The 21,871-nt window shown below is 49.6% G+C and overlaps 1 protein-coding gene and 1 pseudogene across 1 annotated transcript in view; one reads left to right on the top strand and one right to left on the bottom strand.

The window, feature by feature from the left end:
• Positions 1-1,121: 1,121 nt before the first annotated feature.
• On the bottom strand, positions 1,122-2,164 carry LOC121481051 (annotated as a pseudogene).
• An 11,996-nt stretch (positions 2,165-14,160) lies between these two features.
• Positions 14,161-21,871, top strand: part of CSMD2 (CUB and Sushi multiple domains 2) — a 439,342-nt gene continuing 431,631 nt past the window's right edge. Inside the window, exons 1-3 of the mRNA XM_041738011.1 lie at positions 14,161-14,172; positions 14,767-14,914; positions 15,105-15,321. Of these exons, the coding sequence (XP_041593945.1) occupies positions 14,161-14,172; positions 14,767-14,914; positions 15,105-15,321 (377 nt within the window). The remainder of the gene's footprint in view (positions 14,173-14,766; positions 14,915-15,104; positions 15,322-21,871) is intronic.

Here is a 21,871-nt window from a genome sequence, read left to right as displayed (position 1 = left end):
GAGAAACAGACGAAAAAAAAGGCACAGATGACAACTGGACATATTAAACTGTTTACTCAATAAATATTAGCTGCGTATCTATGAAATGCCAACTCCCGTATTGGGGATTTAATAGCAAATCAGACGTGGTACTTGCCATCAGGAGGCGCTTCGGTGGGGGAGAGGGACACAGACATACGCTTGGCCTCACAGGCTTTTGACAAGTCACTTGTTTCCCAGGTTACTTTTTTTCCTTCTTTTGTGAAGTCCAGTGTGCACAGAAGTCCTCACGCGGTCTCCCTCCTGATGACTGAGCTCAGGCTTAGAAGGACGGGCATCGAAGCAGAAAGTTCGGAGTCGGAGCTGGGGTGATTGACACTTGAGTGAAGGCCGCCCAAAGGCAAGGTTCTTTGCCCTAGAGTGTGCTCCGGAAAGAAGTGTGACTGATCGATTCAGGAAAATAAGCATCTAGGCGCACTCTTAATGCCCCCGCCTCCCAATCCATCCACCCCTATGTGGAGAAGTGGGTAAGAAGGCAGATATTGGGACCAGCTTGCCTGGAGTTGAATCCTGCTTCTACCATTTATCAACTGTCTCACCTTGGGCAGGTGACTTAACCTTCCTGGGCCTCAGTTTCCTTGTCTATAAAAATGGGCATCATGATATACCTATCCATTATAGTTGCGGGGATGGAATGGAGTTTATTAGCTGCAAAATACATAAGAAAGTGCTTGGCACAGGAGGAATATGTAATAATCTATTCTTATTAGACTGAGCTCCAGGAGGCCAGGGATGATGCCTGGGATGATGCCTGGGATACTGCGGGTGCTCAATACTATTTTTTTTAAGTAAAATTTCAGTTTATTCATCTGTTTATGACATAGTACACAAGAAGCAAAGTGTTTCACATCATAGATTTCACTTCCAGCTCCTTGGAGTGTTCATTTCTTTGGCTAAAAGGAGAGGCTAGACATGGGAGGCAGGCAATGCTTGGCAACCAAAATAAGGATGGGGAGGGGGCTATGCTACCACCATCCTTGGCAGGGACGGGCACCGTGGGGCTGCTAGTCTCAAGCTATTTTCTAGGACCGTTAGCTGGAAACAAAGGGGCACCCTCGTGGGTGCTCATGCCACGGTGGGCTTCAGGCGTCCCCGCCCCTCCTGTCGTGCTGGATGTCGTGGTACAGGGACTTGTACTTGTCTTGAATTCAGACCTAATTTTCAACATGTCCACTTCACTGCAAGAGACCAGGATTCTAATCGGGACTTTATCACAAGTCCCCTTGCCCTTCATGGAGTCGTACAGTCGGTCGGCAAAATACAGGGGCTTGTTCTGAAGGCACTGGGCCAGGTTCAGGAAAGCATTTTCCAGATCTTCTCCTTTGCCCTCCTTCTTGGTGCTCTCCAGCGTGTCATAAGGGCTGTCGCCCTTATACTTTCCGAGTGCTTTCTGGAGGTGACGCACACTCTTCTTTGTCATGATGTCATGATGCCCACGGGGACCCATCAGTTCCTTTCCTCTTCACCCCAGCGTCATGGAGATTCCAGGCATCTTGGTCAATCAATTCATAATCGATGAGCGAGCCACCCTCTGCTCTTTAACCCTTTGCAAGGCAACCATCAGCCTGCGGAAGTTGCCAGGCGTGTCCGAAATGACGTCCTCCTCCAGACTAGTCTTGGACATTTCATGTAGACTGTTCATTTCCTGAAGCTCTCGGTTGGTCCTTGAGCAGATGACCTCAGTGAGGGAGTCCTCCTCAGTCCCCGGCCCTTCATGGAGGCTTTCAGTTCAGGAGCCTCATACTGAGCAGGTGTTTTCAATAGGCCCCAAATCATGGTCTCCAGGGGGCTGGACAAGGCTGACTTCAGGGCTGCTACAGGTTCCCTTTTCATCCTTCTCTGGTAGGCAGAGGCAATATCCTGTCTCTGTTCATTGCTACAGTTGGTCGAAAGGTTGACAGTGACGACCTCATCCACACCTTTGGTGTTGATGACCGTTTCAATGTTCAGAGCATCACACTCAGCATCAGAATTGGTGTATGCTTTGACCAGCGCTAATGCACTTGGGTTTTTTTTTTTTTTTTTCACTTGGGGTCTTGGAGTGATCACCCTCCAAGCTGAGCTTGCAGAGAATTTCGTGAACAGTAGACATTTTGAAAGAAGCCGGGCCGGGCGCCAATAGCTGTGAGCGTTCCTGGTTATAGAGCAGAGCTGGCTGCCCTGGGTGGGCTCAATACCATTTTTTAAAAGGTTTATTTATTTGTTTTAGAGAGAGAGAGTGTACAAACAGGGGCAAGGGCAGAGGGGGAGAGAGAGAGAGAGGGAGAGACTCTCAAACAGACTCCCCACTGAGCACAGAGCCCGATATGGGGCTCAATCTCAAGACCCAAGATCATGGCCTGAGCCAAAATCAAGAGTTGGATGCTAACCTGATGCAGCCACCCAGATGCCCCTCAATGCTGTTTTTTAAATGAATGAATCGAGCATTTGCTAAGACCTGAGTTTTTGTGTGTCAGCCCCTGTGCTCAGCCACCACCTCTGAGTCAAAGCCACAGCTCAGGTGTCTTCTCAGCTGAGGAGAACTCAATGCCAGCTCTGTATTTTCTCTGAAAGACCTGGCCAGGAGTGGGACCAACCTGGCAAAGGTGCCTGTCCCCAGATGCACCTGGCCCCTCCTCTCCGTGCTGATCCAGGGATGGAGCACAACCTTGTGAGTGAGAGACTCTGCCATCAGCAATGCAGAGATCCCTCTGTTGGTCCAGGATTCCCCGTCAACACAGTAAACAACCCCTGGCTGGTGTTGGCTCAAAATGATGACAAATGAGCTGCCTGTGTATTGCCAGGCAGGGAAAATCATATTTGGAACACAGTGGTGGCTTCCGTGTTAAGCATGTCCAGGAGAATCAGAGAGCCTGGAGGTAGAATTAGGAAGCTGAGCGGCATGGGATTACTCCCCCAGAACACTTGGATGTGGTACAGGGGCAGGCTCGCCGCCTAACCCCGTCTGCCGGGCATTGTTTTATACCTTTGCTGGATGCATCCCCCGCTTGAGAGGAGGGAGATCCTGTTTTGTTTGCATGTCCCCAAGGCACGGCAACTGTGCTAAGCTCTTTTCAATAAATCCCAGGCTGTGCCCCCCCAGCACTGGGTGCAGAGTGGAAACAGGACCACAGCTCAGGAGCTGTGTCTCCCGGCGGCGTGTGGGATCCTTGCAGCTTGAGCTTCGCTGTCCTGAAGACCTGGATTTGACTCCTACCTCTTCCGCTGCTACCTTCTTGAGCTTGAGTGTGCTCTTAAACCTCCGTGAGCTTCAGTCTCATCACACGTAAAGTGGTAGGGGCAGGACGCAATAGCCTGACGTCAGAGGCTCATTGCAAATGTTAGGGAGATAATGTCAGTGAAGCGTGTGAATAGATGTTCATTTCCTTCTCGGACCCTCACGGAAGCACCAGTCCTTCTGGGCTTGTTTGTATGTGGTCTCTGCTGTGCCCCCGGGGACCCAACCACGAGGTGTCCCCGGACAGTTAGTAAGCTGGGCCGTGTGTGTCTAACTCCACCTCCCACTCTGAGCTCCTTCAGGACACATACACACTGCATCCCTCCCGGCTTCCCACCCCCATACGCGTACAGGCTGGAACTAGGTAAATTTCCCCAGATTTGCTGAATGGAAGATTGAATTCAGTTGGATCTCCGGGGTTCTTGATAGAATCTAGGGGCTTCCTAACATGGTTGGGAGAAAATTGCGTCTTTATTTTCACTAATTTCTGGCCGAGACTTGGCATTTCTACCAATGATGAATATAGGCAACAAAGTAGTGGCAATGTGTGTGAATTTGTCACGGGTAAGATCACAGGTATTTTCATTACCTGAAAATATGGTTGTTGTAGCCATCCAGAAATAGCACTGATGCTTTGAGCTGCAGTATTTCATCAGGCCCACTGCTAGATCTTATTAATAATGCATTAATAGGGGAGTGCCCATATTACCGGATGACAAATTTTCAAAATGTTTTGAAAACTGTATTTCAGCATAATTGGTTCCCTTCGTAATTCTATATGCTTTGCTTTATTTAAAACATTTATTTCACAGAAAACATCATTCACGAAGGCTTCGTCAGGCCTCCAGAGAGGGTCATCGCACAGTAAGGATGAAGAACCTCTGGTGTAGGAGGTTTGTGACTCCTTCGAAATGAATGAAAAAGATGGGAGGTTAGCATCCTGTGTATCTTGTTCTAGAGAGTATTTGTAGCTTTTGGTAGGAGCTCCAAGCTGGCAAAGAATTAGGTCAGTGGCTCTCTACTCGGGGTGATTTTCCCCTCCTAGTGGACCCTGGGCAATGTCTGGAGGTATGTTTGGTTGTTACGACTGGGATGTGCTACTTGGCATTCAGGGGGTAAGGCCAGGGATGCTGCTGAACATGCCACATGCAGAGGACAGAATTATTCTTCCCCAAATGCCAGTAGTGCCAAGACTGAGAAACCCCGGCCTAGACACCACGCCATTAATGGGAGTTTCTCTGAGTGTTAAGACCGATAGGAAAAAAAGAAAAAAAAATCAGCGTACAACTTCATGAGAAACACGTGTGCTAATTCTCTTGTCCAGCCCCTAAGGTTCATCTGCGATGCCCACCAGGTGCCGGGCCCTGGGATTACAGACAGAGGCATGGCCCTGGAGGCGCTCTGGGTCTGCCATTCGGTAGGACGCGTGTGCACCTCTGCTGGGCACCTGTTGTCTGCACAGTGTCCTGGGTGCTGGGGATGGGCGTGAATGTGATGGGACATGGTCTCTACCCCATGGAGTCCACACCCCTCGGGGATGCGTATGCACGTGTGACAGTGGAGAAGCAGGGCGTGTGTTGGGTTGCGTGTTGGGGTGGGGGCGCGTCTCCTCAATGCGGTGATCTGTAAGGTCTCCAGGAGGTGGTGAATTTTGACCTGTGACCTAAAAGATGAATAGGAGTTGGCCAGACCAGAGGATGGGGAAAGGATGCTTCAATCGGGGGGGTGGGGGGACTCAGTTTGGCGACTCAGAGTGAGCAAAGGAGCGGAATGTAGTCTGGCTGTCACCGGAGCATCATTTAAGGGAAAGAGCTGCAGAAAGGTGAAGAGAGGAACAGGGCCCGGCTCATGCAGGGAAGCGGCATCTCTTGCACCATATTGAGGATTAAGGGCTTTATCCAGGGGAGCCATGGGAGGAGTTTAAGCAAGAGTAGAGGCTGCTTTTGTTCGGCTGCAAGGTACAGATTGGGAGGGAAGAGAGAAGACCTGGAATTTGGTGGATGGTGGTTGGAGAGAGGGAAGAAAAGAGGAAAGGACAGATGGAGGGAGGGAGGGAGGGAGGGAGTGACAGAGGGGCGGAGGGAGAGGGAAGGAGGAAAGGACAGATGGAGAGAGGGAGGGGGAGAAGGAGGGAGGGAGGAGGGGAGGCAGAAACTGCCCAGGAAACCAGGGAAGACTCCTCAAAGGAGGTGCTCTGTGAACTGAGTCGTGAGCAGGGAGTAAGGCTGGGGAGTGGGGGGTAGGAGGCGGGGGAAGGGCATTCCAGGGCAAGCCTGTGAGGGCCTGGGGGTGTTTATGGAGCAAAGCTGGGTGTGTAGGGGAGGGGGGCGAAGATGTGGTCCCTGGCGTGGTCTCTGCCCCGCTCCTGAAGGGCCAGAGATACTGTTCGGTTCGGTCCCTGCCTGCCCCCCCCACCCGTCCAGGCAAGGGCCCCGTGCCAGAAGGTGTGCCCACAGCTGGACCATAGTCCCGCTATAGACCTGAGGTGCACAGGTGGCTCCGCGTGGCAGGCGAGTCGCATCCGGTGGACATGATGGCCTGCGCCACATCTGCGGCTTCCCTCTGCGTTTCCTCTTGGGGGGCTTTCATTAATTACATGGCTTCGATGAATTGGTAGCTCGGCCCAGAGCACACTCCCAAAATTCCAGTCTATAGCCTTAATTGCCTTCTGGCCATTTCCATCTGGATTTCCCACTGGCTTCTCCAACTAAATTTGTCCAAAATTGACCTTATCAGTCAATAAATATTTGCAGAATTGAATTGAATTTTCCTGCCAAACTTCTCAAAAGAGTTATCTCCTCAAAATTATCATTATTTGTAGACAACATGACTGTGTACCTAAAACACCCAAGGGAATCAACCGAGAAATCTTTGGAATTAATAAGAGTTCAGAAACCCAGTTGGATGCAAGATGAATATATAAAAATCAATAGGTTCTCTGTATATCTGTAAAAACAGCTAGAAAAATAAAATCATGGGAAAAATGTTATTCACTAGAGCAAGAAAAAGTGCTTAAAATGTCTGGGAACAACCTTAACAAGATGTGACTGGGACCTATATGAAGAAAAGCACGAATCTTTATGGAAAGATTAGCTGGTATTTATTGACCACATGTCCTGTGCCAGGTACCGTCTGAGCATTTAGCAATTAGCAGGTACCAGCACATTAATCTATACAGCCATCCTTGAAGTGGGTGTTAATTTTAAAGATGTCCAAACTTAGGTTTAAAGGGTTTACATGAAGTGCCCAAAAAGTACAGAAATTTGCTCCCAAGGGTTTTGCTTCCCAAACGCACGCTTTTAACCTTTTCCGAAGCCACCTCCCCAATAAACCCTAACTACACAGATAAATGAAATTGTAACGTATCGTCTGAATATTATAAAATGATTAATTCATTTCGGTCATGCATGCATTCATCCCCATAGTAGGTACTGAGTGTCCACAGTGGGCAAGGACTGAACCCTCGAGGTGGTGGAGATAAAAATATGAATAGGCTCTCAAGGAGGCTACTGATGGGGAAGCCACGCAAACGTCATCAGGGCATCATTGGGGAAAGCAAGGATATTCCCAGTGGGCGGCTGGCGGGTACGGGGGACATCCATGCCATTGTCACGAGGGTTCCAAGACGGTGGCTTGGAGGCCGGAAGGAATCTCGAAGCACCTGTAGCCAGCTGGGTGAAGGAACTGGAGAGCAAGCATCCTGAGCATGGAGTTGCGTGGGCAATTAATATTTATGAATTCATTCATTCAACCCGCAGCTCTTCCGGGAGCATCTGCCATGTGCCAGTATAGGTCTGGGAGCTGGAGATAGAGCAGAGAACAAAATAGCACCTCTGTTCTCACGGAGACGGCATTCTAATGGGAAGGGGAGGAAAGTGAGCAGGAGAGTCCATGGCAGTGGGTGCTGAATGCTATGGAGAAAAAAAAAAAAAAAAGCAGGAACCTGGGGCCCCCGGTGTGAAAGCAGCGGGGCCTGGATTTTATGTAGCGTGGTCTCTGAGAAGGCGATATTTGACTCCAGAGCTGAAGGAAGTGAGGGAGTAGGTCATATGGGTCTTGAGGAAAGATGTTTCTGGAATGAAGGGTCCCAGGGTGGGCGTATGATGGGCTCAAGGAATGGCCCGGGGGCAGCATGGCTGACCGTGAAAATGAGGGGACAAGGGACAGGGCAGGAGGTCAAGAGGCGGTGCAGCATCCATTCAGGTAGAGCTTTCAAAGGCAAGGACTTTAGCTTTTATGTTGTTGGCAGAGATGAGAAGCCAGCCGGTCTTCGGTAGAGAGGTCTTTCTAAAAAATATCACCAAGAAAAAGACAGGTGAATGGTACTGCTTGCAAAACTGGACATTTTAATCTACACACACACACACACACAAACCCTAAACAAAGCAGGAAGCACACAGCCAGGTAGACAACAATATTTGCAACAAACATGACAAAAGAGTAAAATCCAGATTCTATGAAGAGTTAGTACAAATTGGTAAGGAAATCGTGGGAACTTAATGGAAGATTTACGTACATAAAACTTAGGAACGTCTGTATGTTAAATATCATAAAATTAAAAGGCCACAATGGCTACAGACATATACGTAGCACATGTGATGCCTAGAGGACATAAATTTGTAAATCAATAAGAAAAAATAAACACGACTGTGGAAAATTAGCCGAAGATTTCATTGGATCGTTCCCAGAGGGAGGATCTAAAATTATTAGAGAAAGTTGAAAAAAAAATGTTTAGAATCGAAGTTCTGAAGAGATGTGAAATAAAACAAGATAGCTTTTCTTGGGGATCCCTGGGTGGCTCAGCGGTTTAGCGCCGCCTTCAGCCCAGGGCGTGATCCTGGAGTCCCGGGATCGAGTCCCGTGTCGGCTCCCTGCATGGAGCCTGCTTCTCCCTCTGCCTGTGTCTCTGCCTCTCTGTATGTCTCTCATGAATAAATAAATAAAATCTTAAAAAAAAAAAAGGTAGCTTTTTTTTTGCACCTGTCAAGGAGGGAAAAAGCCTCCAATAAGAGGACACACAATGCAAGTGAAGATGGCTCGAGATAGGCCTTCATGGACATGGCTGTTGAGAATGGAATTGGAGTGTTTTCCAGAAAGTATTTGCAAGATCCAGAGCCCAAGCATCACAAATGTTCATACCCTTTGAGCCAGTAACCTGCACTTCTGGAAGTCTGTCATAGGGAAACTGTCCAAAAACAGATGCATGAGCAACAACCCAAAGTGTTTAATTCTCCAGGATTGTTCTTGAGCCCCAAATGGGTCTTGGCCGTGTCTGGTCACCACGCTGATGGGAGAGAGGGATGGGTGGGTGGGGGCAGCACATCCTGTGCACAGAGGAGATGCCAGGTGCCCTCCAATGGAGTCCACAGCAGCATTCCCGCCTACAGGGCAGTAGGCTGGTCTTCAGGAGTCAAGAACGGAGACTACAAAAACAGTCACTACAGACGACTCGAGGACCTCTACATCCCTTGCGGCTTTACTTACGGTAACTGAGAGTCGGAACAGGCCCGAGCATGTGTCCGTGGGTGGACGATGGGTCGAGAAGAGCTGCTGAGGCACGTGACCCTGGGCTATGACTCAGCCATGGAAAAGGATGGCATCTGGCTGTTTGCGACAACCTGGATGGCGCCAGCGTGTGCTGTGCTACGTGAAATAAGTCAGGGAAAGACGAACGCCGTGTGATTTGACTCATCTGTGCAATTTAAGAAACAAAACAAAACAAAAGATTCTGAAATGCAGAGAGCAAACTGATAGGATGGGGGAGATAGGTGAAGGGGCTCAAGAGTGCACGTCCCGTGATGAGCCCTGAGTAACGCACAGGATCGTCGGATCACGAGAGCCCACGGCTGAAAGTAATAGAGCATGCGTGTTGCCTCCACTGGAATTAAGAAAATAATAAAAATAAGAATAAAATAATAATAACATAATAATAATAAAAAATGAAAATTTAAAAACAATAAAAATTAAAATAAAGAAATAATAAAAATACAAAAAGAAGTGAAGATCAGGAAGACATTCAGCATCTTGAAGGGACATTTAAAAACAATAAAAATAAAAATAAATAATAAAAATACAAAAAGAAGTGAAGATCAGGAAGACATTCGGCATCTTGGAGGCACATTTAAAAACAATAAAAATAAAAATAAAGAATAATAAAAATACAAAAAGAAGTGAAGATCAGGAAGACATTCAGCATCTTGGAGGCACATTTAAAAACAATAAAAATAAAAATAAAGAAAGAATAAAAATACAAAAAGAAGTGAAAAACAGGAAGACATTCAGCATCTTGGTGGCACATTTAAAAACAATAAAAATAAAAATAAAGAAATAATAAAAATACAAAAAGAAGTGAAAAACAGGAAGACATTCAGCATCTTAAAGGCACGAAAGGACATTTAGCCCGTCCGGCAGGGACTCTCGCTCTATTTGCTGCTCTGGCTTATGACTTCCTCAGCTCACTCACACACATATGGTTTCAGGGAGCCTTCCCGGTGAGTCAGGCTTCCAGGCTGTCCACGTCCACAGTGCCCCCCACCCGGGTCAGCCAGGCCGTATGGACCATTCCCGCCCCAGCCTCGAACCCAAAGCTGGGTGCGCTCCTGCGAGCCGAGCATCCCTCTGGGACTCTGGCCACGGGGCAGTGTTTTCTGCCATGCAGAGCAGCATTCAATCTGTCACCAGACCTCACTGAGCGCCCAGATGTGATTTAAAAACCGAAAAAATAAAATTCCGGAAACAATTGAAATGTCTGATGGTGGGAGAACAGTTGAGTAAATCTGGTTTAACCCTGGACCAGAACATCGTGCGTCCCTTTAAAATGCTGTTTCCGAACAGATTGACTATCTTGGGGGAGAAGCTCGTGGCATAATGTTTACCGAATCGTTGCAAAAGGAAACCGAGAAGCGACCTGGATGGCGGGCGGCGGGGCAGTGGTTGGGTAAACTGAGATACAGCCATGCCGGGGACTATTAGACCTGTATATAAAAAAATAAGTTCGGTTTTATGTATCTACCGACCCCGAAGGCGTCTCTGATGTGTCGTTAAGTGAGAAAGCATTCGCAGAGAAATGAGCTAAAGTAGGATTTCGTTTTTAAGCAAAATAGTAAAAATTCTCCCAGAATGTGTCCATTTGTTTGCGAGGGGGGTGGAGGACAACGGAGAGGGACCTGTCCCTGCCTGGTCACTTTGGGTTGGGTGGAGGGAGGACACCTGGGAGATCAGTGTTCGCACGTGGGTTTCTGCAGTTCTACGTGGATTACAAATGCGCCTTGCCTTTTGTATTTTAAGACTAGAATAATTTAAAAAAAAGATTTTATTTATTTATTCATGAGACACACACAGAGAGAGAGAGAGAGAGAGAGAGGCAGAGACACAGGCAGAGGGAGAAGCAGGCTCCCTGTGGGGAGCCCGATGCGGGACCCGATCCTGGAACCCCAGGGTCACACCCTGAGCTGGAGGCAGACGCTCAACCACTGAGCCCCCCGGGGCCCCAGGATGAGAATAATTTACTGAAGAAAGACCACACGCAGTTATATATACAGTCTTAGCTCCACAGTGTGAAATATGTATGGAAAAATGTAGAAAAAAAATCACAGTTGCCTCTGGAAGGAAAGTAAGGTTATAAAGTTTCCTCTTTTTTTTTTTTTTTTTTTTTTTTTTTGTTTGTTTTAATGTTTGCCTGTATTTTCCAAATTCAACGAGCCAAGTGTCTGGATTATTACTTAAAGCATAACGGTTTCCGCCTCTCAGCCGTGCAGCTGCCTTCCCTTGCTGCAATACAGCCTCCTGCTACCTGCCTGCCCTCTGTTGGGGTTCATGTGTCCACTCGGCCCCGACTTACTGGATTCTTTTTTTTTTCAAAGGTTTTATTTATTTATTCATGAGAGACACACAGAGAGAGGCAGAGACACAGGCAGAGGGAGAAGCAGGCTCCATGCAGGGAGCCCGACACGGGACTCGATCCCCGGACCCTGGGGTCACGCCCTGGGCCAAAGGCAGGCGCCAAACTGCTGAGCCACCCAGGGACCTCCGATTTACTGGATTCTAAGTGCTGGGGACGCGCAGAGGCCGGGGCGGCCTCCCCGCTCTCAGGGCCCTGCTTACAGAGGGACCGTGTAGACGGCAACTGAGGGGCCTGGCCCGGGAGCCTCGTGTAGCGGGTCTGAGGTGCCCCTGTCCCTCCCCTGTCACTGCTGCGGTCCCTCTGCGAGGAGCCCCTCTCTCCTCTCCCGGCTCTGAGCCCAGGCAGCAGCCGGGGTGCTGGGCACGGTAGCCAGTGTCGCCTCGTGGGTCGTCCAGGCCACGAAGGCCACCGAGGCGCGGGCCTGTGGACCGTGTCCTTCAGCTGCAGTGAGCGCACACTGCTGGGTTCCTCACGTCCGCCCCAGGATCCGGCCCCGTGGCCCATCACGGCGTCCAACCTAGAGGGAGGAATGAACGAATGAATGTGTAACGAGTGAATGAATGACACAATGCAATGAATCACCGGGCCTTAAAATCACCAGATTTTTAGAAACATGAGTAGGTCCGGTGCCTGTGCCAATAAGGGGAAGGTTAGGGAACTGAATCGGGGGCCTCCTTTGAAGTTTTGCTTCATCATTCTTACGGCTGAATATTTTTCTGGTTTCTGGGCCGCTTGCGTCTTCTTATAAACTAATTTGTTCACAAGCCTGTATGATTTTTCAATTACAGGGCTTGTTGATTTCCTATTGATTTGCAATGGTTCTTTGTATATTAAGGCTATTGCTTTTGTGCCAAACACTTTTGTATCCCTTTCTTTTTTTTTTGTTTTTTTTTTTTTTTTTTTTTTGTTTTTTTTAAGATCTTATTTATTTGAGAGACAGAGCGAGCATGAGTGGGGTGAGGGGAAGAGGGAAACAGAGAAGCAGGCTCCCGCTAAGCAGGAGCCCGATGTGGGGCTCAGGCCCTGGGATCATGACCCGAGCTGGAGGCAGACACTCAACTGGCTGAGCTCACACCCAGGCGCCCCTTCTGTTTCTATTTTTGACATAACGCATACATTTTGCATAAAACTACCGGCTTGTCATATTTCCCACAGTTTTTCTGCTCAGAAAAACCAGTCAGATATGTATCTGCCTATATTTTTTTCTAATTATTTTTTGGCTTGAGTTTGTTTTAACTTCTCTCCATCTGGAGTTTATTTTAGTAAATGGTGTGAGTTGAGGAGGTAGCAGTTCTTTTCCCAGTTAATTCGGTGACCGTGCAAAAAATGCTTTTTCTTTTCTCATTGTTTTTTTTTTAATGTTGTCCTCTATGCATTTCCATTTTCATGTGCGTTTTCCATGTATTAAGGCCGTCTCGATACTGTTCCATATTCAGCCCGTCGGCGCTTAGACCACCGCCCCGCTGGTGTCACAAGCATCATTTGGCCGTTCCGGTGACTCCCCTGCAGGAGGAGGACCCGCATTCGCTACCTTTTCCCAAAATATCCATTGTCCATGACCATCTATTTTTCCAGTTAAACTTAGGTATCATTTTAGCAACTTAAAACAGGTCATTGGGCTTTTGTTCAGAATTGCATTAAGCTTATAAATTAACTTTTCAAAAGGTTAATGTTCTAAATTAACCTTTCAGTAGTTCGTCTTCCTGCTCAGGATGACGCTATGTCTCTTCAATTATTCAGTTTTTTGAAACCCCTCTCTAGGTCTTTCCATCCAGCACCTGCTCATTCCTTACTGAGTTTATTTCTGCGTATTATATGCAGTTGGCAGTTATCATAAAGGAGATTTTTTCTTTATATTTTTATCTGTCCCTGGCATATGGAAATGTTATTGATTTTGTAAACTTATTTTGCATTTGGCTACTTTATAGAGGCGTTTTTTTTAAATATTAGTACTAATAGCTTTATAATTGATTTCTTTGGGTTTTGGGTATATAAAAATATCATTTGCAAACCATGTTTTTCCTTGCTTTTTTTTTTTTTATTTTGCTGTGTGTGTGTGTGTGTGTTGCATGAGTTAGCTCTTCCAATAAGTCATGAAACCTCACAGATGAGGTCCCATTCTTGATCTTAACCAGGTGTTTTGCCGTAAGTAGGATGTAGGTGATTGTCCTAAAATGATGCCACATCATGGTAAGATCTTTTTCCTAGCTCCAAATGCTTATTTTAATCAGGGTTACATGTCTAAGTTAGGAAATGCCCATTTAGCACTTATTTCAGAAGGCTTTAACTTTTTTCTCCTTTAATGGGGTACTTTGTGTTAAGAGAGTTCTCAACAGTAAAGTCATTTCAGAGATTAACTGTCCTTTGTCAGTTAATCCCTAAATAGGCTTTAAAAAAAAAAACTAGGTTGAGGCCATTTATCAGCATCAGAATTGCGAGGCAGGACTGGTGGGGGGGGCTGCTCAGGGGGGAATCCCGCTGCCACTAACGAGTAACTGTGTGGTTTGGGCTCCCCTCCTTAATTTCTTAGTTTTTCATCTGTAAAATGCAGATGATATTAATCGTCTCCATCCTCAAGGGCAGTTTGTGAGGTTTGAACAACTCGGTGTGTATAACGCTCTTTGAAGGGCGTCTAACCAAACCTCACTAACTAGAAGCCATGTATTGAATTATTAAGAATGTACCAGGTGCGGGATCTTGGATTTGAGGTGTGGATTCAGAGATCGGAAAACCCACATACGGTCTGTCCTTTCCTGGAACTAGCAGCCTGGTGAGAAGATAGATGCTTGTGAAATCATCCTGTGGAAGCATGGAAATGTGCTTCTATGATACGTGCTCTCAAGGGGAGCTTATGGTGTCATGAAAACAGGGAATAGGGCCATTCAGCTGGTCAAGGGGAGACGCTGAGCTGAGATCTGAAAGATCAATGTGCCCAGAAGGTAGGGGAGGGTGTTCTAGGAAAAGAGAAGAGCCTATGCAAAGGGCCTGTGGCCGCAGGACGATGGCGCGGCTGGTACCAAGGATGAGGGAAGGCTAGTGGCCCCTGGGGCCAAGAGGTCATTCAGGGCAGACCACGCCGTCACCCTGCCAGACACCCTGCCGGGCCCACCCGAGATTTTTCCTGATTGATCCGCGTGAGGAGCCGTGGAAGGCTCGGTGTAAGTGGGGAAGGGGATGAGACCCCATCAATTTCTGTTCGGAAAAGATGCCCTTGGCTGCGTGTTGCAAGGGCGGGGGTAGGGAGGCCGGCGGGCAGGCGGGGAGGTGGAGGCAGGGGCAGGGGCCGCAGCAGCGCCTGCGCATCCCAGGGGGCCTGAGGCTGCAGCTCCGACAGTCGCCCGCCTGCCCTGCGCCGTTGGGGGGTGGGGGGAGCCGTAGGGGTGTTGGGGGGCTGTGGGGGGCCGTGGGGGACCGAAGGGGGTAAGAACACGAGGCGGGGGAGGGGGGCATGCGGGGTGGGGGGAGGAGCACCTGGCGGGGGAAGGAGCCCGCAGCAGTGGGGAGGAGCACCTGGTGGGGGGAGGAGCACCTGGCGGGGGGAGGAGCACCTGGTGGGGGAGGAGCCTGCATCAGGGGGAGGAGCACCTGGTGGAGGAGGAGCCCACAGTGGGGTGTGGAGCCCACGGCGGGGGAGGAGCACCTGGCGGGGGAGGTGCCCGTGGTGGGGGAGGAGCACCTGGTGGGGGAAGAGCTCCTGGTGGGGGAGGAGCACCTGGCGGGGGAGGAGCCCGAGGACATGCGCTCAGCCGTCGCAGGTGTGCGTTGCAGGGCCTGGCTCCCGACTCCCAGCTCTCTGCTCCCGGCTCCCGCCTCCCCTGCTCCCGTGTCAGCCGCCTGCCCCCGCCCTGGGGGAGGCGGGGCCCCTGGGGGATCGGGGCCTCGGGGTCCTGCGCGGATGCTTCCGGGCCCCCCGACCCGGCTGACCTGCCCCCTCCTGTCGCCCAGGCCAGAACTGCACGTTCCAGCTGCGGGGCCCCAACGGCACGGTGGAGAGCCCGGGCTTCCCGTCGGGCTACCCCAACTACGCCAACTGCACGTGGACCATCGCGGCGGAGGAGCAGCACCGGGTCCAGCTCGTGTTCCAGGCCTTCGCGCTGGAGGAGGACTTCGACGTCCTGTCGGTGTTTGACGGGCCGCCACGGCCGGAGAACCTGCGGACCAGGTACCGCCTGCCCCCGGCGAGCTCGGCCAACACACAGCTCTGCTCCCAGGGCTCTCCCCCTTTCCCTTGCTTTCTCGAAGATTCCAAACCCCTTCTCTGGCTTGGGAGCAGCCAGTGGGCTGGACGGATGGGCAGCGTACTTGGGGAGGTGACCTGGAGGGCACAAGGGTCGTGGAGAGACTCATGTCTCCGAAAGCTGGCTTTGCATGCATTTGTGCATGTGTGTGTGCATCTGTGGGTGTGCACTCTTTGCTCGCACAGAAATCTGTTTCCTCCTCTCGAACCCAGCGGATAGACCATGTCTTACTTCCTGGACTTGAAAACCATCGATGCTTCGCTGGCATTGGCCTTGCACGGCATGGCCTTGGCGGTGGGCGCAGAATCAGGAGTGTGGCGGGGGCACTGGGGTGGCTCAGATAGGTGTAGGGCTCTTGACCTCAGCCCAGGTCATGACCTCGGGATCGTGAGGTCGAGCCTACCTGTCAGGCCCTGTGCTCTGAGTCAGTCTCAAGCCGACTTGTGTGTGCACACCTGCACGTGCACATGCTCTCTTTGTCTTTGTCTCTTAAAAGGGAGTTTGGGGCAAGCTTCCCACGGTCACAAACCCCATTCTGGTAATTGGAAGAGAAAACTCTGGAGAGCCCCCCCCCCCCCGCCCCCCAGCAGTCTCCCGAGAGGGAGAGTTCACATCAGGGAGGGAGACAGGCAGGGAGGCTGCAGCCTGTGCAGGCCCGGGTCCCGGCTCTCCTGGGGCTGTGGACCTGGTAGCCACCCTGCTCCATGGCCAGCCAGGCTTCAGGCTGCTCTGGCCGCCGGGCTTTGGGCTCCGCGGGGAAGCAGAGGGCTGGAGGCTTAGCAGCTGAGCCAGGAGCCAGGGCTGCTGCGTGGGACGGTGACCAGCAGGGCCCTGGCTGCTGCTTTGGCTCGAGGCTCTGTGTCCTCCGGGTGCACAGTCCCCAGCGGAGTCCCCGACGGCAGCATAGGGCCGCATGGCCAGCTGGCTCCCTTCTCTCCCGCCCCCGGGGCCTCTGGGGCACTGCAGGGCTGAGGCTGCCCCGTGTGCTGCTCTGGCCGAGGCTGGGCTTACCCATCCTGCCGAGCATCCCACGGGTGTGGCACACGGCAGGTCCTCAGGGACCTGGGGGCAGGGGCAGGCCCTGGGGGGCTCTTCACTTCTCCGCTGTGTAGATGCATCAGGGGCACCGGCCTGGACACAGGGGACGTGGCTGTGAGCCAGCAAAGCCACTGTCCATGCTGAGGCCACCTGCTAAGGGGGGGGCCATAGGCACCGTGCGACCCAAGGGTCGGGAAAGCGGAGACTGGGGCCCGGGCCAGGCTGCGAGGGAGCAGGCCCACCAGCGGGCACTGAGCACGGGTGACGCCTTCTGTGGGTGCCTTCGGACACTTGGGCGTTGGGTGGCGTGGCAGGTTTTGGGGCCCGTGGGGTGCCTGGCTGGGTGTGGCAGCTCTCCTTGCCCCCTAGTGGCCGTGGTGCGGGCCCTGCTGACACCCAGGTGCGGGGCTCATGGGCTGCAGAGCAGCCGCTGGAGGTGGGGGGCAGCTCCGGCCAGAGGGGGACCCAGCAACTGTGTTTGGGAAGGAGGCTCCTGGGCGGGCACCTTGTCCCGGGGACCCCGGCGGGCTCTCCATCCATCCCGGGCTGATCCTTTCAGGCGGTGCCAGCAGCCAAGCCCGGAAGCTTGCTGCCTGGGGGACCCCGGGAGGGCAGATGACCCCGGGGCAGCCGGCAGGGCACCGGGGGAGCGGAATTGCTCTTCCCGGAACGTGGCTCCCTCGGGGCTGGGGGGCACGCACTCCTGGTCCCCGTGAGTCGGTGTCACGTCCTGCACGTGCTTGCTCACCCAGGTTTCGTCCTTACTCGCGAGTCCGCAGCTTGACGCCCAGGTGTCCGGGGACCATCCACTTCCTGGAGCCTGGAATCGTTGCCCGTGTCTGCTGCGTGCGAGCACACCTCGTTCCTCCACTGTGCTCCTCCGTGTTGGTGTTTTCTTCCTTTTTACCCAATTAGCCTTGTCAGGAGGTCGCCCACACTGCGGGCCTTTGAGCCTTCCCCCTGCAGGGCTCTCAGCGTTTCCCTGTCCCCGTCATCTAACTCATTCCTTTCTGCTTCCATTTTTATTCATTCTTCTCTTCCTCTTACCTTGGGCAAATGTTGATCTTTTGCTGATTTCATGAATTGGTTTCATTATTTCTTGTTTGATCACAAAAACATTAATAGTCATTTTCCCCTAAGTATGACTTTGTGTCCCATAAATTTTGATGGATACTCGTTGTTTTAGGAAGAGTCTCTCATTGTGGGTTTGTGCCTTCCTTGAATTTATGGCTTTCCCCCCCTCAGGTGTCCCCATAATGTTTGTTATACTTGAAACATTATTATCCAGTTGTATTACGTTACGATCAGATGATGATTTCTACTTTGGAGAATTTGCTGACTTTTTTCTTCCCACAGTAGAAGATCATTTTTTTGGTATGTGTTCTATAAGTATTTGAAAAAAATAATTTTTCGGTGAAAAATTTTGGGTTATTAGCATTATGCTGTTTTTTCTAATTTCTTTTTGTCTGAATGCTGTTTGTCAAGGATAAGCAAGGCATTGTGTTTGCATTTTCACTATTGTTCTTGTCAATTTACCCTTTTATTTCTAAGTTTTTACCCAATATATTTTGGTGCTATGCTCGTCAGTGTGTATATTTAAACATGAGATAGCGAGAGTGAATTTTATGTTTCTTTCAATACAAAAGTTATCTTTAGTCCCCAGGTTTTTTTTTTAAAGTCCCCCAGGTTTTTTGTTTTTTGTTTTTTTGTCTTAAATTCTCTTTGATGCTAATATAACCACCTTCGTTTTCTTGGAGGTTTGCATTTATTGGGTCCTCTTTCCCAATTTTTCTGTGTTTATTATTTCTGCCATTGTTTTAGTTATATCTCTTAGGACGTCATATCATTGGATTTTTTTAAGATTCAAAAAAAATTGTTTATTCGAAAGAGAGAAAGCAAGACAGAGAGCACATAAGTGTGGGGGGAGGGGCAGAGGGAGAGAAGCAAGCAGGGGGCCCGACACAGGCTCCATCCCAGGACCCCAGGATCATGAGCTGAGCCAAAGGCACCCAGGTGGCCCTGGATTTTTATTTCTTTACTTTTATTTTTAAAAATATTTTATTTATTTATTTGAGACACACAGAGAGAGAGAGAGAGAGAGAGAGCATGAGTGGGGTAAGAGGCAGAGGGAGCCCAACTCAGGGCTCAATCCCAGGACCCCAGGGTCATATCCTGAGCAAAAGGCAGATGCTTAAGCTGCAGAGCAACCCAGGTGGCCCTGGATTTCTTTTTTCTTTCTTTTCTTAATAAATTTATTTTTTATTGGTGTTCAGTTTATCAACATACAGAATAACACCCAGTGCTCATCCCCTCAAGTCCCCTCCTCAGTGCCCATCACTGTCACCCCCGCCCCCCGCCCACCTCCTGGCCCTGGATTTCTATTTCAAACCCTTCCTAAGAGTTAACAGGAAAGCTTCATTTACCCACATTTTTTCGGTGACAATCTATATGTTTGTTCCGGCATGATTCTTAATGCTTTTTGTTTTTAAGTTTCCTTACTCTTATCATTTCCTTTTCTCTACTTGCAAGTACTAGTTTTCTTTACTTTTTCCGTGATTTTGATTCTACTAAGGGTGACGTTTCTTCTTCAGAAAAACGTTTTAAGGGGTGTTTCTCTGTCAGCATCTTGTCTGGCTAGGCTTTTTCTTTTTTCTTTTTTTTTAATATTTATTTATTTATTTATTTATTTACTTATTTATTTATTTATTTTGGCTAAGCTTTTTCTTAATCGAGTCTTACTGGCACTGCATCTTGTAGAAATCCCTTAGTGTGTCTGTCTCTTTCTCCTAGTTCCCAGAATGGACAGTTATATTAGCTCTTTTTAATATACCTTCGATTATTTCCATGAGAACCTAGAGGCTTAGGTTGAAGGGGAGTTTGACATGTTAGCTTGGCTCTTCATCTTGAACTACAAGTTTCTTTTACCATTTTTGTTCTTTTTGATGCTATTGTGAATATAGTTATCTTTTTATTTTACATTATTTTATTTTTTTAAACGATTTTATTTATTTATTCATGGGGGACACAGAGAGAGGCAGAGACTCAGGCAGAGGGAGAAGCAGGCTCCCTGCAGGGAGAGTCTGATGTAGGACTTGATCCTGGGACCCCAGGGTCACGCCCTGAGCTGAAGGCAGACGTTTAACTGCTGACCCCCCCGGGAGTTAATATTAATATTAAATATAATATTATATATATTAATATATATTATAAAATATATAATATTTTATATTATTTTATTTTTGAGTTATTCATTGCTAATCGAAATGCATTTGGTTTTGTACATTGGACTTATGTCCCGTGACCTTGTTGAACTTGTTATTAATATTTCTAACGTATTTTTTTCTTGTATCTGTGAATGAATGTTTTAGTTTTTCGTTTCCAATCTCGATGTCTTTTATTTATTTTGCCTAATTGCCCTGGATGGGCTCTCTAGTACAATCCTGAACAGAAGTGATAAACCTGGACATCCTTGCTTTGCTCCTGACCTTAAGACATTGAGGCTTTCGCTGTTAAGTGCGACGTTAACCGCAGGTCAGTGCTGGGTGCCTTTCGAATGAAGGTTTTGGGCAGCGGACTTGGGCACAGTCTGGCTGCAGTGGGGGAACACGGCATGGAGTAGGGGCTGGCCTCGTGGCTGCAGACCAGGTGGGAGGCAGTGGTAGCCTGTGCGACACCAACGAAGAGAGATGTGTGACTTTATGTGACGGCTACCGGCAAGGCATTGTCTCTGAGCTGAAGGGTGGATTTATAGGGACTGCGAAGTGGCAGGAAGGAGGAGATGGAGGATGACTCCGCAGTGTCTGGCTTGGAAGCAGAAAACAAACAAAATCAGCGTACGGCGCATCCTGGCCTCTAGTAAAAGGTGTTCTCACGGCGCGCCAGGGTCTTTCCCAAACCGGCGTTTTTCTTTATTCGCTTAGTGGACCAGAAGGCTCATGTCCTCTCATGTTCTTTTCCTGTGAAACCGCAGAGTACAATGGGGCAGCCCTAAATTTATCCCCAGGTAGGTTCTCCATGTATTAATGCTGTGACCTGTGTGAGGTCTTGGGTCCTCATCTATAAAATGGAAGTCACCGTGCCCATCGTTGCCCATCCTCCAGGTGCTTGCATGGGAGCCACCTGCTGCAGATCCCTTCATGCTCCATCAACGGTATTTGCATCCTTCCCCGGCCTTCTGTGCCCAGAACCTAGGAATTTGGAGTATTCTAGAAGGTCCTGCTGTCTGTCCTGATACTGTGTCTGTCAACTTTTTAGATCAGAGGACTGCAGGTGAGGAGCACAGACCCTGAAGGAAGAGGAATCGGGCTTGGGGGAGTCACTCACTGTGGTGGCTTTACTGTGGCCACGGCCGCCTGGCACTGGGCAGGACCACCAGGATGTCTACAGTGGCTTTCTCTTGGCCTCTATAGCCAGTGGCTTTCCGTGTTTATTGTCTACGACTCTGCAGGCAAAACTCAAGTTTTGCGGTTCTGCTGCCTCTGCATTTGGGATGCATTTCTTGTCTCTTCTTCTCTTGCTCTGATGCCGACCTTTCTCGATTCGTAGATGCATTCCGGCACCTCCTCGCCTCAAGCCCCTGCCCCCTTTAAGGCTTCTCTGGCTGCTTGCTCACGGGGTGTGTATGAGCCACAAGCTTCCATCCTGGTTAGATTCTAAGCTCCTTGAGGCTGAAAGTCGGGGCTTCTGTGACATTTTGCTGTGGATGATGTGAGCTTGAGTGCTGGCTGGCCCTTCGCTACTGGGCCTCTGCCAATCACTCTGACTCTTAGCCTCAGCATCCCCATCTATGAAGTGGGTATATCAACGTCTGCTTCATAGGTTGGTTGGGGGAGGATGGAGTTAAATAACAAGTGTAAACCGCTTGGGATTCTGACAAGATAGAAACAAAAGGAATACTCGTGTATTTGTAGAAGAAAATCAGAAAACACGATTAAGCAAAAAGACACACAGCCTCCCAGTCAATGTGTAAGTCAGGGTAGAGCCATGGTTCCCGACCCCCCAGGGGACATTTGGCAGAGTGTCCGGGGGCATTTTTGGGTGTTACAACTGGAGGGGGCACTTTGACATGTTGGGGTCAAGGCTAAACATCCGGCCATGCCTAGGACCGCCCCCGGGGACACATTCCCGTAGTACTGACAGGGCAAAATCTGATGGAGGCGATGGAGGAACGAAGGCCTTGGCATCTGACATACGTAGGTTCAAATCCTATTTCTATATCGATGACCTTGGACAAGGAGCCAACCCATCTGAGCCTCAGTTTCCTCCCCAGCAAAATGGGGAGCTCAGTGGTGCTCCGTGCTGACAGCTGCACCTGGCATCGCTAATGAAGAGGTGCCGGTAGACACACTGCGCACAGCTCGTTCTATATGCAGATGCCATTCATCTCCCAGCGACTCCCTTTCTCTACCAGGAGTTCAGAGCCATCTTCTTGAAAGC

The sequence above is a fragment of the Vulpes lagopus genome, chromosome 23, assembly GCF_018345385.1.
Source record: "Vulpes lagopus strain Blue_001 chromosome 23, ASM1834538v1, whole genome shotgun sequence".
NCBI lineage: Eukaryota > Metazoa > Chordata > Mammalia > Carnivora > Canidae > Vulpes > Vulpes lagopus.
The sequence above is the reverse complement of the archived record's forward strand: the minus strand, read 5'-3'. Positions and strand labels throughout refer to the sequence as shown.